This window comes from Rhinolophus hipposideros, assembly GCF_964194185.1.
Source record: "Rhinolophus hipposideros genome assembly, chromosome: 8".
NCBI lineage: Eukaryota > Metazoa > Chordata > Mammalia > Chiroptera > Rhinolophidae > Rhinolophus > Rhinolophus hipposideros.
In genome coordinates this window covers 73161593-73177684 of record NC_138054.1, presented here as the reverse complement: position 1 = coordinate 73177684, position 16092 = coordinate 73161593, and the positions used below count along the sequence as shown (strand labels likewise).

At 46.6% G+C, this 16092-nt stretch overlaps 1 protein-coding gene and 1 pseudogene across 15 annotated transcripts in view; one reads left to right on the top strand and one right to left on the bottom strand.

The window, feature by feature from the left end:
- Positions 1-9061: 9061 nt before the first annotated feature.
- AZIN2 (antizyme inhibitor 2) overlaps positions 9062-16092 on the top strand; it is a 31131-nt gene continuing 24100 nt past the window's right edge. For 9 of the 14 annotated variants that reach the window (XR_013993778.1, XM_081056045.1, XM_081056046.1 and 6 more), the window contains exons 1-4: positions 9062-9243; positions 9340-9457; positions 10149-10335; positions 11881-12054. Coding sequence is in view for 13 of the 14 variants with exons in the window: in XM_081056045.1 (XP_080912171.1) it covers positions 10231-10335; positions 11881-12054 (279 nt within the window). In the remaining variant the exon portion in view is untranslated. The other 5 variants (XM_081056047.1, XM_081056044.1, XM_081056036.1 and 2 more) reach the window with 4 other exon arrangements.
- On the bottom strand, positions 15271-15889 carry LOC308500934 (mitochondrial inner membrane protease subunit 1-like; annotated as a pseudogene). Its single transcript has one exon. The product of its transcript is annotated as a mitochondrial inner membrane protease subunit 1-like (transcript).

The following is a 16092-nucleotide window of genomic DNA, read 5'->3' as shown; positions in this document are numbered from 1 at the left end:
GGCTCAAAAACTAACAACAGCTACTATTTTGGGAACAGTATATATGTGGCAGGTTATATGCAAAGTGCTCTGTGTGCATCTTTTGATTAACTCTTCCCAACAACCCTCTGAAGAAGATATCACTAAACCCATTTTACAGTGCAGAGAACTGAGACTCAGTATGTTGAGGCAAACTGCCAGGATCATAGAGCTATGAAGGTGTGGCAGCTTCAGAGGTAAATCTAGGTTTGTCTAATTCCCAAACTGAGAGGCAGGCAAGCAGCAACCTCAGACCTGAAAATACTTTTCTCATCTATTGCTGTGAGAATAAGCCATACATTCTGCCATCAGAGAAAAGGCCATAACCTCAATTCAGATTCCCAAGGGTGATAATGTAAAGAGACTGGAGGATGATATCCAAGCCACTAAGAGTCTCAGAGATCATGGGAGTCATAGCAGAGGGAACTGAGACCCAGAGAAGGAGTTGACTTTTCCAAGGACCCCCATCCAATATTCTTTGAACCACACTGCCCTGCCTCTGCCTTACAAAGAGGGCAATGGCTGCCATGAGGGAGAAGCACATTAGGGCAAAGGGTGGCTTTGGAGTAAGGGAAGGAGAGAGAAAGGGAAGTCAAAAATAATAACGAGGGAGTGGCTGGTTAGCTCTGTGGTTAGAGCACTGTGCTCTTAATCACAAGATTGCCGGTTCAATCCCCACATGGACCACTGTGAGCTGCGCCCTCCACAACTAGATTGAGAAACAACTACTTTACTTGGAGCTGATGGGTTCTGGAAAAACACACTTAAAATAAATAAAAGTTAAAAAACAAAACAAGTAATAACGACAACAAAACTGGGATCCCATAATTTTGTATTGGGTCTACCCCACAATGGCTAGGGGCTACATAAACCTGTATCACACAGATGGTCCCAGTAAGGCCTAGGCAGCCTCAGAGGACATCACAGAAAAGGCCTGACCGCAGTGCCTGGCTCGTGACAGGGCCTGATGAAAAGCACTTATTTGCTATGACCTTGGGTTGCCCCATTCATTCATTCATTCAGTAAGTAAGTAAGTAAGTGTTTACTGACCGTAAGCTATGTGCTAAGTGCTGTTTTAGGAGCTTGGGATATTTCAGTGAACACAAGATATTTGTTCTTATGAAGCTTAAAATACATAGACTCAATATGTAAGTTCTAAAGTATCCTAGAAAGTGAAAGGTGCCATAAAAGGAGAAACAGTAAAAGAGGCTAAGAGGACCAAGAGTGACAACAGGGTGTATAAAGGGGGTGGGTTGAAATCTTGAAAAGGATGATTGGGTAGGTGTCCTTTGAACAAAGACTGGAAGGAAGAGAGGGTGTGCCATATCTGGAGTGAGCCATATGGTCATCTGGAGGAAACACATTCCAGGTAAAACACACGGTGATGTATCAGGGGAAAAGCGGAACTATGTCTGCAACTTACTCTCAAACAGTTCAGAAAAAATAAACTATGCACATAGATAGATATAAATAGATATTATGTATGTGTATATAAACATACATATAATAAATACACATGCATATAGAGAAAAAGGATGATAAAACAAATAGCATTAAAACATTAACATTTGGGGAATCTGGGTTAAATGTATGTATTATTTTTAGAAGTTTTCTGCATGAGATTTCAAAATAAAACATTGTTTGAGAGGATTTATATTATTAAGAAAAGAAAAATTCTAGGTAGAGGGAGTAGCCTGTGCAAAGATCAGCAGGTGCGAGAATGCCTGGGTGTGTGAAGGAAGCACTCAGGGCACTGGCAAAGACAAGGGAATGCTCCAGTGTTTTTTACCAGCCTAGAATGTGTCTCCCTTCTTCAGGTAGCATTATCCCATTTTCCCTTTGGGGAACCACCCCTGCCCTACTCTCCTTCCATAATGATCCTATCTCCTAGCTGGAGAGGGGGTGACTTGAGGCCTAGGCCTTGCCAATCAGAGACGAGCACATCACACAACAAGGCCAAAGAGACACAGTCCAGGGGTCCAGGGCTGCCTGAGGAGGAAACCAACCCCATGGAAGGGAGAGCTGAGACCTGAAACAAGGCCTACATCTGAGCTTTGATCCCTTAGTAGCTCCATTATACGAGGCAATAAATTCCCTTTGTGCTTGAGCCAGTTTGAGTTGGATTTTTGTCTTACTCTCAACAAAAGAATGTGTTGACTGATCCAAAGTGTCAGGACAGCTTCTCTGAGGCAAGGAGATTGAAGGCCTGAAGGATAAGCAGCAGTTGGTCACATAAAGAGGTGGGGAAAATGTTCCAGATATAGGGACCAGCAAATGGCAAGTCCCCAGGAAAGGAAAGAGTGTGGCAGGTTCAAGGAACAGCAGGAAGGCCAGGATGGTGATGGCTGGGAGAGTAAGGAACTGGACAGAGATAGAGCTGGACAGAAATGAAGCTGGAGCTGGGTCCCTGATGGAGGGCTGCACAGGCTTTTTAAGGATCTGGGCCATTGTCCCAGGAGTAATGGGGAGTCATTGTGGGGGGTTTGAATAGGGATTGGCTTAATTTGCATTTTGACAAGAACACTCTGGTGGCAGTGTGGGGACTAGATTGGCAAGAGGTAAGAGTAGTACAGGAGGATTACTTAGAACATTATTACAGATCTCTGGGCTAAAGATGATGATGATGACTTAGAGCGGGGACAGGAGATGTGTAGAGCCTGAATGGATTTTGTGGCAGCTAGTCTCCAAAGTTGGCTCCCAATGAATCAGGGCTCCCAGTATTCATCCCTTGTATAGTCCCATCCCACAATGAATCTGGGACAGCTCTGTGACCACTTCAACCAACAGAATGCAGAGGCAGTGACAGCTGTGCCTTCCAAAAGGAGAAGGTTTGGTGTCCACATTATTGAGGACTGCTATGTGGCCCCCGGGTCTCTCACAGACACCCAGCATGGCTGGAAGCCTCAGAGACAGAGGCAAACACTCTGGCTCCTTCTGGAATGAATTCCACTCACCCTGGCGCTGACCTGTCACCTGATCACAGTCTCTGTGTCTCTGACTGGCCAGATAACTGGAGGCATATGGATGCAGTGTGGTTCAGTCAGCAGTGGGGGGAAGGGAACACAGAGCGTGGAGGTACAGACAAGGCTGCCTGGCTCCACTTTTCCTTGGGGTGAGTGAGCAGTTTACAGGAGAACATGACTACAGCAGCAATTTAGAAAGAGGCCCTTTGGGTCAGTCTTGCGTGACCCTCTTCCTGAGCCTCTGACCCCTGCTGGGTGTTCCTCAGCTCAGTTCTCCAAACCTCCCAGTGGGGCTGCTTTTCCCATCCTGCCCCCAGCAGTATCCCTCGGACCTATTGCTGGATTTTCTCTGGCCCTCTGCACCCCGGCTCAGGGTAATAAGACAAGTAGCTACCACTTACAATGCATTTACTAATGTACGTGCCAAGCACTGGGCAAGAGCTTTTACATGCCCACGAACTCCTTGCACCAATTCTAAGAAGTAGGTACTCTTAAGGTGGCCATGTTACAGATGCGGAAAGGGAGTCTCACACAAGATAAAAAACTTTGCCAAAGTCACACAGCCAGGGAGGATTGCCCCAGGAGATGAATTGAATTGTACTCGTATATACCCTGGCAGTTTATTCTCTTATTGTCTAGAGACAGTACAGCCATTCAGCCCAGGTTGGTTTTTGCCCCACCTTACCTGCCTGCCAGAGAGGGCCTGGGGGTGAGAGCCTTATCCCTAATTTCAATGGTACCCAGCTTTGACCTCTTTGCCTGCTGTGCTTCAAGTGTGTTTAAGCCAGAGATTCTCAAAATGTGTGGTTCCTGGGCCGGCAGCATCAGCATTACCTGGGAACTTGCTAGAGATGCATATTCTCAGGCTTACTGAATCAGTAACTCTGGGGTGGGGCCCAGAAATCTGTTTTAATTAGTCTTCAGGTGATTCTGATGCCTACCCCTCTGAGAACCGTTGGGGAATACAGAAGAGTCAACAGCCTTTTCCATTAAACTCCCAGGTGAGTCTGGATACAGCTGCTGGAGAAAGTGAGAATTTCAGCTGAGTAGTTCTTTAGTTTGTTGTTGGTGTTTGTATTCTTATCACATTTGTCAGAAATGACTCAGGTCTGGCTTGAGAGAAAGTGTGTGAATTTCTTAATTGTTTCACACTATTATTTTTTCACATTTGCATTCAGCCTAAAAGAAAGTGAAAATAAAATAAAGAAATCCAAACCACCCAATTCAGCATCTTAGGATCTTGTCTGTCTAGGGAAGAGTTGTGTCTCTAATCCCACATTTCAATCAACACACTTGAGTTTTGTCTCCTCGGTGCCGAGTCTTAGGCTGGGTTCCGAGGCATAGACCGGCCTCTGTTCTGCCTGCTTCTGTGCCAGGGGACACAGATACCTCACTAATAACTAGAATTCAGGGTGCCAAAGGTTGAGGTTCAGGATCTGCTCCAACATGACCCTGGCTTGTACCATTTCAAGTTCCTCACCAGTGCACAGCCCTGAGTTTGAGTCCAGGCTCCACCACTTGCCAGCTGTGTGATCTTGGGCAAATCACTTGGCCTCTCTGGGCCTCAGAGTCCTCCATTGTGAAACGAGAGTAATAATTCCCACCTTACAGGCTTGTTGTGAGGATGGAGGAAATGTATGTAGCATAGCAGTGACACTCACTAGCTGTGTGACCTTGAGCAGGTAGCTTCTCTAGCTTATTTCCTCCCCGGGGAAGACTAATAGCACAGACCTCATAGGATTCTTGTGAGGCTAAAGGTTATGTATCTCAACAAGACTGCGTGATAGTTAAGTTCTCTGGCAATCTTAGTAGTTATTATTATTATTAAGCCTGTAATAGAATAATATCGAGCATAGTAGATGCTCAATAAATGGTGGCTACTGTTATTATTAATGCCCACCCTTAACTTGAGGACAGCGCTGACCTTATAATGCCTGAGGCTGCTTTCAGCTTCTGGTTTCTGGTTTCTTCAGGGTCCCTGATGCATGTAGGGAATTTGCAGTGCTGACTTCGGGGTGTTGCCCTGTCTGCTAGTTCATCTTGTATTTGACTCTGAGTTCCCACCTTTCTCAGGTCTCCTGCTATTTGCTCTTGGCCTGGTCTCAGCATTCTTTGTTCTGGCTTCATAACCTCATCCCTAGGGCCCATCTTACAGGCATAAAGTTAGTCAGACTAGGGTTAAGTCCTAGCTCTGCTGCTTACTAGCTGTGTCACCCTCGACAAAGGGTTTAACCCCTATGTCCTCATCTGTAAAATGGGGCTGACAATGCCTGTCAGGGTTGTCTAAAGATTAAATGCAATCACGTGTTTGTAAGCATTTAGCATAGTGCCTATCATACAATAGGTGCTCAATAATTGGTTATTTCCTTCTCTGTCCATCTCACCCTATGGAGTAAATCCCATGATTATTCTGAACTGGTATACTGATCTTTAAAAGGGGGAAATAACCTTTCCTACTTGTGTCAGAGACTGCCAGTATCCATGCAGTATTCAGTCTCCCTTTCTTCTTTAATATTTTGACTTTACTGGGGGTTGGAGGTAGCAACAATGTACCCAACTACAGATTTTGTCTTCCCATTCCCCTCACAGCTAGGTGACACCATGTATCTGTTTTGGCCAATGATATGAAAGAAAGTGTTGACTGGTGGTATGGGTTGAATTGTGTCCCCCAAAAAGATGTGTTAAAGTCCTAATCCCCAATACCACAGAATGTGAATTTATTTGCAATCGGGCCTTTACAGAGGTAATCAATTTAAAATGAAGTCGTTCAGATGGGCCCTAATCCAACATGACTAGAGTCTTTATTGAAAAAGGAAATTTGAATACAGACACAGACACAGGAAAGAAGATGTGAAGACAGATACGGAGAAGACAGCTATATGACTGGAAGTTTGCATCTATAAACCAAGGAATATCAAGGATAACCAGCAAACCCCAGAAGTAGAAGCAAGGAAGGATTCTCCCCTGAAAGAGTCAGAGGGAGCATGGCCCTGCTGACACCTTTTTTGGACTTCTAGCCTCCAGAACTGTTTTAAGCTACCCAGTTTTTGGGACTTTGCTACAAAAGCCCTAGGAAATTAACACAGGTGGTATTGGGGGATGGCTGCTTACAGGGAGGCTTCCTGCTGCCTGGAATGTGCCCGGTTCATGTTTAAAATCTTTAATAATCAGTGTGGAGCTGGGCACTGATCAATCAGAAAGGATACTGACCATGAACAATTCGTCTAGTCACACTGTATATTGGTTAAATATTAGCTCTGGGAATGTGGCTGGAGTTTCAGCAGCCATTTTGAACCACGAGGCTAAAAGCTTGGAGCTGAGGATGGCAGAGTTGAGAGGAGGTATCTTGGTTCCTGAAGACTTTGTGGAGCTGTCACACCAGACTTTGACTGTTTACCTCCAGTGTTATATGCAATACTTGTATACGTGGTAGAATAAACCTATGTTTGTTTATGGCTCTGTTAGTTTTGTCTTTTCTATGTTCCTCAGCCTAACCTAAATTTAACTGACATCCAGTCCCATGAGGTATTGGGAATCCTGAATGACATGATCAACAGGAAAGTATTTTGCAAACTCTCCAGCTCTATGCACACATAAGATATTTTTATTATTACAATGTTTGCAACTATAATTATGATTGGTTTAGGAAGAATGGGTTGAAATTGACTGACATGATCCTGGCCAGAGGTCAGAGACTCTTTGTTCTGTTTCAGCAACATGTTCATAAGGGCTCTACACAGCATCCATGGATAACAGTGGCATGAGAGACTGACAGGAGAGGGACTGCCAATCTTTGGGCTGGATGCCAGCAGGATGACTGCGTGACTTTTGCTAAGCTGGGGCCAGACTTTTGTTAAGCTGGGGTCAGATACTCATTGGCAGTTAAGCATAAAGTTTCAGAGTCAGGACAGATGGGTTTAAATCCAGGTTCCACCCTACTTGCTGTGTGACCCTGGGCAAGTTACTAAACTTCTCTGGGTCTCAGATTCCTTATCTGTAAAATGGGAACAATTATAGCCCCTGTGACATAGGGTTGTCATGGAGATTCAGTGATATAACATACCCAGTAGGGAAAAGGATAAATCCAGTTTATCTGCATCCAGTCCACTAATCCTTGACAGATTACAAATGGACAGACTAGATTCTGGTTCATTCTTTCTTACCTTTATTGATTCATGCAGTAAGCATACTGAATGTGCCTACTATGGGCCTACTAGATACTAGCTGATGAAAAGAGCTAGTAAGGTAGTCTTAGACCACGACATCTAAATACAACCAGCTCAAAGAATAGTTTTTTAAAAAAAAGTAGATCCAAAGTTCGTTTGGATGTCCATCCCCTCCTCTTACGGCCATTTTTTTTTTTTTTTGAGGGCTCCCTTCAAGGTTTCATTCATGGCTGTTCTGGTTAGTAGATGTTTGTTCTCAGGAGGACCTTAGTCACGAATTCATACTATGGTGTAAATAACTACAAATCTCTCAAAGCATGGACCTGCAAATGAGCTCTCCTATAAAGCTGACTGCCTCCTGAAAGGCTGTTCAATGCAAAGCAAGAAGGTTCCAGGTGGAAGGGCCCAGAGAAATCATTCAGTCTGAACCCTCTCAATTCACAGGGACAAATCATGCCAGGCACAAGTGACCCTGGACTAAGCAGGATGACCCAACCAAGGACACCCAGTAGTCATGTGGCCTGGCTGGGTGGAGAACAGAAAATGGCTCTTCCAGACTCCATTGTCACTGCTTTACACCATCTATGTTCTGAGTATGTTCTGATTAAGTTGTGCAGGGCGCCCTAGGGAGCTACTGAGGCAGGACTAGAAGTGCCTCTGCCTTTTAAGAAGCCTACAGCCTGACAGGGAACATGAACACATATGTTAGACCAAAAGCCCTTTGGCCTCACTGATTTGAAATGCTGCCTCCATTGCGTACTACATTCTCCAATATGTGGGAGACTATTCTAGACTGTTCTGTGTTACCACTGTCTCTTTCTGCAAGCACTATGCTGTTTCAAAGACTACAGCTTTATAAAATACTTTGATATCTGATAGAGGAAGTCCTCCTTCTTTTTCAAGAATGTCTTAGCTGTTCTCATAGGATTACTGTTGCAGATGAATTTTTGAATTAGCTTTCAAATAACACAGATTTTGAATCCTCTTTAGCACTCTTCTTTATACCAGGCAATGGGCACTCTGAGGAGCCACGCACTTAGTTCCTGCCCCTGGGAGCTCACAGACGCGCTGGGAAGTGTAACCAAACAACCGTGTAAAGTAACAACAGGAATCTCACGCTGTAGGTAACCAGGGCCAAAGGAGTGAGGAGTCCCACAAACATAAGTGTTTGTGAGTTCCATTGCTCCTCCAGGCTAGGAAAGTCATGGGAGGCTTAATCGGGGGAGGTGACATTTTCCCGAAATTTTATGGATGAGCAGCAGTTTGTCTAGTATAGAAGAGAAGAAATACTTTGAGTTGGGGAAGTTAGAGAATGCCTACCTACTCCGAAGGAGACACATTTCATTTGAGAGAAGATAGGAGTTTGCCAGAGGATGGAATGAAGGGAGGGGTGGCTCTGAGCTGGGAAAAACTACAAGAAGGCCCTCTGAAGGCATTTTAGCTGGGGTTTGAGTTGGAGGAATCAGAGAAGATGCTGGAAGAGGCAATTAAATAAAAAGGATTTTATTAGAAAAGTAATGCAAAGACATGACCTGTGAGCGGGACTTTTAGGGATGAGTGAACAGTTCACCAGACAGAGGAGAGGAGGTAGTCACAAAAAAGGCTTCTCGGAGCAAACGGAACTTCCGGGCTTCCTGCCCACTCTCTAAGATCCAAGATCCAAGACCTAAACTTCCCACCTCGTAGAGGCCCGGGATTTTGTGGTGGCGGTCCTGCAGTTCCGATTTCCTGGTGTGGGGAAGCGGTGGACCATGGATCAGCGCGAAGTATTGAGACTCAGGTTTGCGGAGCCGGCTGGCAGAGCTGAATGCTTTATGTCAGAATCGACCAATGGGATGGCGGCACCCGGTTGCCAGGGCTACGGAGGGAGGAGGGTGGCCCGGGAGGCGGGGCCTGGGTGCCAGGGCGGGGTCTGGGCGGGGCCTATATAAACGGGCCTCCCGCAGAAAGCGGGGCGTGGGGGTCGGTGGCTGCTGGGCGGGCGGGGCGCAGGCCGCGGGGCCCGAGCGGGGGAGAGCGAGCGAACGGAGGCGCGGAGGATCCGGTTCACTCGCTGGGGAGATCTATGGGCCGAAGCCGTGTAAATGCGTTTTAAGGCGAGTGCGGGGAGTGATTCGGAGAGCCTCGGGGAACGGGCGCCCTCGCTTCCAGTGATGACCTACCTGCCCCTGGCCCCTCTTGCCTCTTTTCAGCAGGGGCCTCGGCTCCGCAACGGCCACTCCTCCTCGGGGTGTTGCACAAGTTTCGAGGTCACCGGCGACCCCCCCTAGCAGCGCGCCTGGCTCTGGCCCCCGAGGAGGACCGGGCTTGGTAAGAGTGTATGTGTGTGTGTGGTTGGGCCGGGACCTGGGTTCTGCCCTCGGGAGGGCTCACCGGGACAGAACCTTAGCCTTTGGTTCCTTTGGTCCGGGAGCCCACGTGGCGCCCCCATGCACGCTGAGAATCCTAGCACGCCAAGACCAGCCCGTCCCCATTTACAAACGGTGAAACCCAGTGGGGACCAGGGGTATCCAAGGTCACATAGCACAGAGCGGACTCGAACTCACGGTCCGGCTCTGGGTCTGAGACTCCTTGGCGGAGCCACTTCTGCCCTCTTTAGGTGGGCGTGGTCAGGGCAGGGATGGGGGTGCACCTTGGAAACTTGACCACCCAAGATTCTAGACTTTCCTGTTTCCTTGCTCTCTTTCTTTCCCTTTTTACTAAAACCCGAATTTCAGAACTGGAAAGGATCTTTAAAACAGTCCATCCATCTATAAATGGGGAAACAGGCTCAGAGAGGAAGTGATATCTAGGCATATAATGCCTTGTCCCAGTCCAGGATACCTGATGGCCCCTACTCTTCCCAGTGAACCTAAGGTTCTCAGGCTTGTGCTGGGGGCGGGGTGTGACAGAACTGGGAGCCCTGGCCTGGGGAAGAGAGGGAGCTCTGCGGCGGCCAGCCTGCCTCCTTTGGCACCCAGGCCAGCGCCTCCCTCACTCCCTCCCCCACCGCTCCCCGCAGTGTGTTGCATACTTTCTAAGGCGGCAGGCAGCAGCGGCGGCCGCAGCAGCGGCTCCATCCAGACCATCTGCTCTTCCTCAGTATGGCTGGCTACCTGGATGAAACGGACTTCGTGATGGTGGAAGAGGGCTTCAGCACCCGAGACCTGCTGGAGGAGCTCACTCTGGGGGCCTCACAGGCCACCATGGTGAGGGACTGCGAGTTCCGGTTGGGTCCCTCATTCCCTGTGCAGGCCCAGCTGCCTCCTCTGAAAGGGCCCCTGGGGTTACTTATCTTATTCTTTCACTTAGTATTTGGTATTCAATCCTTACCATTTGCAATACTTGGGCTCATTTTATCCCCGGTTCCTGGTCCTTGTCCCTAAACCTGCCCGGCCTATTCGCTGCCTTGATGACCACACCACCATCATCTACCAGGCCCTCTAGGTCAGAAACCTGGAAGACCTTGCTTCCCCCACACATCTAGGCATCGCCAAGCTCTGTGAGTTGAGCCTCCTTAAAATACCCTCCAGTGTGCTCCTCTGGAATCTGGAGCCTGTCTTTGGCCCCCCAACCTCCTCCCTGCCTCATCCCACTTTCACCAATTTTATCATAGACCTGCTCAAAAATCAGAATTCTTTGGCCGTCTCCCACTGCCTACAGGATCAAGTCAGAACCCCTCTGCCTTCATAGCCCCATTGCTAGCTTCTCCCATGGTATATATTATGCTTCATCAGGGCTGAACTGCTCTGCTAGTATGACCCGGTAATGTCATGTGCTCTGTTATCACTCCTTTGTGTAGAATACCCTTCTCCCGGCCTCTGTCTCTCACCTATTTCTACTCATTCTTTATTACTCACATTTTCCTGATTACCCAGGTGGATTTTGTATTTTCTTTCTCTGTGGCCCCCACTGCATGGTGTAGAAATTTCCATCTAGCATTTATTTAATGGGTCTGTGACTGTGTAAGGGGTTTGTTCTCTTCTAGACCCAAGTCCCTTCAGGGCTAGAGCCTGTCTAGTCATCTCTGTCCCTTAGCATAATGTCAGACACCAAGTGGGCATTAGTAAAAAAAAGTATTGCATAAAGAAAAACTGAGTCCCAGGGAAGGTTTCAGTAATGTGGTCTCACCCATAGCCTCATACGTGTTTGGTCCTCAGCAAATCTGTGATGGCCACTTGTCCACGGGCAGGGGTTGCAGTGGCAGTGATTGTCTCAAGGCTACCTTGAGCACACATATGTGCAAAGCAATGGGCTGTAGGCCATAGCTTTGGCCTTCAAGGAATTTATCTTTTTCTGGAGAAGACATGCAAACCCAGTTCTGATACTTAGGAAGCAGGTGCAACATGCAGTGGGAACATTAAAGGCAGGGTGAACTTCTTGGTTTGGGGGAGGTGGTGTTTGACCTGAAACATGAAGGCCGATTAAGAATTTGCCAGACACAAGTGAGGAAGGGTAATCTTTGTGGAGAGCATGGTGGGAACAGGCATGGAGGTGGGAAAATAAATGATCCATTGTGCAGCTGGAGTTTGAGCTGCTGCAAGGCGAGGGACTGGGGCAGTATCACAGGGCCTTGAATGCCAGGCTGGGGAGTTTGCCTTTAGTCCTAGAGACTTGGGGAGCCCCAGAGAATTTAGAGCAAGGTGGCTTCATGGCCAGAGCTGAACTTGGGGCAGGTACTTGGGAGAACTGGGAATGGCATGCACAAGGAGGGAGCTGGGTGGGGTCTTACATTCATCCCTCTTGTTGTGCAGGGCGAGGTTGCTGCCTTCTTCGTGGCTGACCTGGGTGCAATAGTGAGGAAGCACTTCTACTTTCTGAAGTGCCTGCCTCGAGTTCAGCCCTTTTACGCTGTCAAGTGCAACAGCAGCCTGGGCGTGCTAAAGGTCCTGGCCGAGCTGGGGCTGGGCTTCAGCTGTGCCAACAAGGTGAGCCGCTGTCCCAACCAGCACACTGACCCTTGCAGCACACTGAACACACACACACAGGACTGCTGTAGGTGGGCCCTGGGGAAGCAGGAGTGACCTACGATTGGCCCATGCCCTCTGGGGAGGGCTACTCACTTGGAAGGGGCTTTAAGGGATGAGGGAGGGAGAAGCAAGCATGGAATTTGCCAGCCTTGAAGTTCCAAATTGGAATCCTGTGTGTCCCTGGGTAGATGGGTAACCTTTTTAAATGGCAGTTTCCAAACTTCTTGACATAAAGCTATGTATACATAGTATTCTTCTAATTAAAACAAGACAAAGCAAAACAAAATAAAAACCTCTTCTTTTCTTTTTTTCTTTTATAATCTTAATAATGTGCGACTACATTTTCTTAACTAATTCTTCTAGAGTTTTGTTACTTTGTCCATCCTGCTGACTTTCTAATTTGATTAATGCTATTGTCTTAATTCCTTCCTGCTCTCTTTAGATTTACTTTAGTTATTTACTTTTAAAAAATTTTTATTCATTGAGCTCCTATAATGCGCTAATCACTGTGCTAGGTGGGGCTGGCAGTACAGTGTTGAGTAAGATAGACTCTGCTGTCCTTGAGTTGAATGCTTAGTTTATCTATTTTCATCATGTTCTTATTTGAAAAACACTTTAAGCTATAAAGTTTCCTCAGAGTACAGCTTTGGATATATTTATGCATCTAGCAAACATCTATTGGGCACCTTCTGTGGGGCCAAGTACTATTCCAGGTGGGCATTTAACAGGTAAACAAAACAAAAAAAGGCTGGTCCTTCATGGAGTTTATTTTCTAAAAAGCAAGTTAAACAATGAAAGTTGACAGTATTTTATATGGTAAATGCTATGGAGAAAATTGAAGTAGGAAAAGGAAGTAGGGAATGTTGGGAAAGAAGATAGCACTTTTAGATGGTTTGGCCAGGGAAGGCTTTGCTGAAATTTGAACACAGACCTGAAGGAAGCAAAGAATCAATCAAACCTGGTGGATGACCAAGGGAAGAGCATTCTAGGCAGAGGGAACCGCAAGTGCAAAGGCCCTACGGTGGGAGCAAGCCTGGTGGGCACTGGTTTGTGAAATTGTCATTACTGTTAGTTTTCTAATGGTTAGTAATGATTGTTTTGAGGGGAACCCTTTTAAATATCCCTTGTAAGCCCCTTTGAAGTCAGCAATATGGCTGGGTGTTGTGAGGAGCGTTCTAGAAAGGGTTCCTGGGAGAGAAAGGAGGAGAGCTAGCCAGGGCAGGATGTCAGAGCTGGAGGGATTCCAGTGAGAGACAGGTGTGCACCAGGGAGAGCGAGTCAGAACAAGCAGTTCAACCTTTATCAGAGACGAATGTTAATGCTCTCATCGATAGATGAGTCTCTCCCTCTTGTTACCCTTTGCATTAGCTCTTGCTTTGTGCACCTAGTTAAGTGCATGTGTCACATAAAGCCCTGTGAGGGGCAAAGGGAGAGAGTTGGCCGTTTTACAGTTGGGGAAATGGGGCCAATGGCACTCTGCTTACTGGTAGCATAGCCAGGTCTTTCTCCTGCACGTGCTGGGCCTCTGCTCTGGGCAAGGAGGAAGGGGCCCCTTTTCTGGCGCCCTTGGTCTGGGGGTGAAGAACAGGATCAAGCCCCACTGATTAGAGTCCTCTGCTTCTGGAAACTTCTAGCCTCAGGGGCTGACCTCCAAAGGGCAGAGCTGTGGGATATTAGGGCTTAGAAAGTCCTTGAAATCAGCGGAGACCTTAAAAGCATCTACCATTTGCTAAATGCTTCTGTTGTGCCAGGCGCTTTGCCAAGCGTTTTCGGTACATGATCTCATTTTATTCTCACAACAATCCTGTGAGGTAATTATTATTATCATGATTCTGAGAGCAATCCTCTGAGGACGCATTTAACGTATAAGGAAAAGAGGCACAAGGTTGAGTGACTTACTGGGAAGTGGCTGCTTGAGTATAGCGATGAGGTCTGTGATTCTACAGCTGCTGTCTTTTCCAAGATCCTGAGAGGGGAGGGCTGAGCTGTGACTAGGCTGGTGACAAATGCTAACTTCGAGGGCTGGGAAAGGTCACCCCTCCTGGTGGGTGAAATCACGCAGACCTTGGGGTGCATTTTCTGAGAGGTGTCTGCAAGCCGCCCAGCTTTTCTTAGAAGTCCAAGGCTGCCCTCTCCTGGTCAGCCATAGTTGGTGGCCATGCTTAGCACACTGCCTTGGCTGACATTGACCAAGGGCTTGGCTTGAGCTGGGGCTGGCTGTACAGAAGCTCATCACACAGGCTCCAGGGTCAAGGGCACAGGCCATGCCTTGCACGGGGCTCTGGTCCACTCACCTTCCCAAGGACCTTATGTCATCTCTCCTGCCCCAATCCCTTGCCCTCTCTTGCTGTCTCTTCCCTATGCTTCCATCTTATAAAGCCTTCCCTGGACACCACATCACCCCTCCTCCCATCCCTTGCTCCTTCATGGCCAAACTGAGTTGTCTACACTCGTGTGTCTGCACTCACTTGTCACTTTCCCTTAGCACCCACTCCTTATTCCATCGTTTCCCCACCTCCACTCTTACTACTACAAGCGTCTCCAGGATCTAGTGAGCATTTCAGTTTAAACCTTCATTTTGATTTATTCAAATGACATGTGGATTCACACACACATACACAGGACATCAGCTTTATGTCTACAGAGATAATCGCTATTATGAGTTTGAGTTTGGTGGGTATATATAATAGCATTTACAAAATATGTACAACTATGATCCATAGAAAATATATAAAATAGTTCATGATTTGGTAATAAAAAATGGAAGGTCATATGTTATGTACTGTTTGGCAATAGCTTTCAAGCAGCTTTTGGAGGTCTGTCTACGTTGATGCATTTAGACTTGGTTGGGGACACTCCTTGGTCCTCTTAATATCATCTGGCCTTTGAACAGTATTCAACTTTTTTTTTTTTTTTGGTGGTAAGAGCATTTAACCTGCGACCTATCCTCTACAAATTTTTAAGTGTACAATACAGTATTGTTATCTGTAGGCAATGTGTTGTATGGCAGATCTCTAGAACTTACTCTTCTTGCAGAACTGAAACTTGATACTCATTGAATAGCAACCCCCCATTTAATGACGTAGCCTTTTTTCTTTCTGAATAGCAAATAGTTTATTAGAAAGTACATGGTCTCAGTGGCAATAACAAATTCACTTGAACAGGAGACAATAATCAAATAAAAAAAACAAATGTTTGCAAATCATCAGAAAATCTGTGGCCATTAGGGCTATCATGTAGAAATCCAAAATCACTCAGAAGCCAAATCTTAAAGGAGATACGTTCTCTTATTAGTCCATATGGAATAGGTCCATAGTACCTGGAATCCATAGAATTCTGCAGATTATCACCTTCTGACCAAACATGACCCGTTGGCACATAACTACAGCTTTTAAAGAAATCTGATGGACTATTAGTGAGGATTTTGTCTCCTCCCAACCCAATTACTCTTTTTACAAATATTTGATTTTGGATCGCTTGGGCTTTTTGCAATCACAATGTCACCTCTTTGGATACCATAAAAATGTCGACTAAGATTTTCAGCAAAGACAACATCTGAATTTTGAATTGTAGGTTCCATTGATGGTCCGGAACACATGACAACACCCCCAACGTATTCAAAAGCACAATGACCCATACAGCCATACTAAATAGTATCGCCAACAAGTCGAAAGGTTTTTCCCAGAACACCACGAAGCATAGTTCTATGTAGACTCTGCCACCATTGGCCATAGGTCTGTTCTGCAATACGTTCAATTTTTAGGGTAGTTGCAGGGCTTCCAGAAAAAAACATCTAAAGCATGTCTCAAAGCATATATGAGTAATCCACGGTTTCAGGATTCCTCCAGCCCCAAAGAACCCGGAAAGATTCTCATGACATAGCCTTTTAAAAACTACTCAACAATAACAGGTGCTCCGACTTTAAAGACTTCGGAAGTGACCAGATGAAAGTGAATGCTGCCTGCACCTGCCCCACCCTCACTGGGTGCCTCTCTC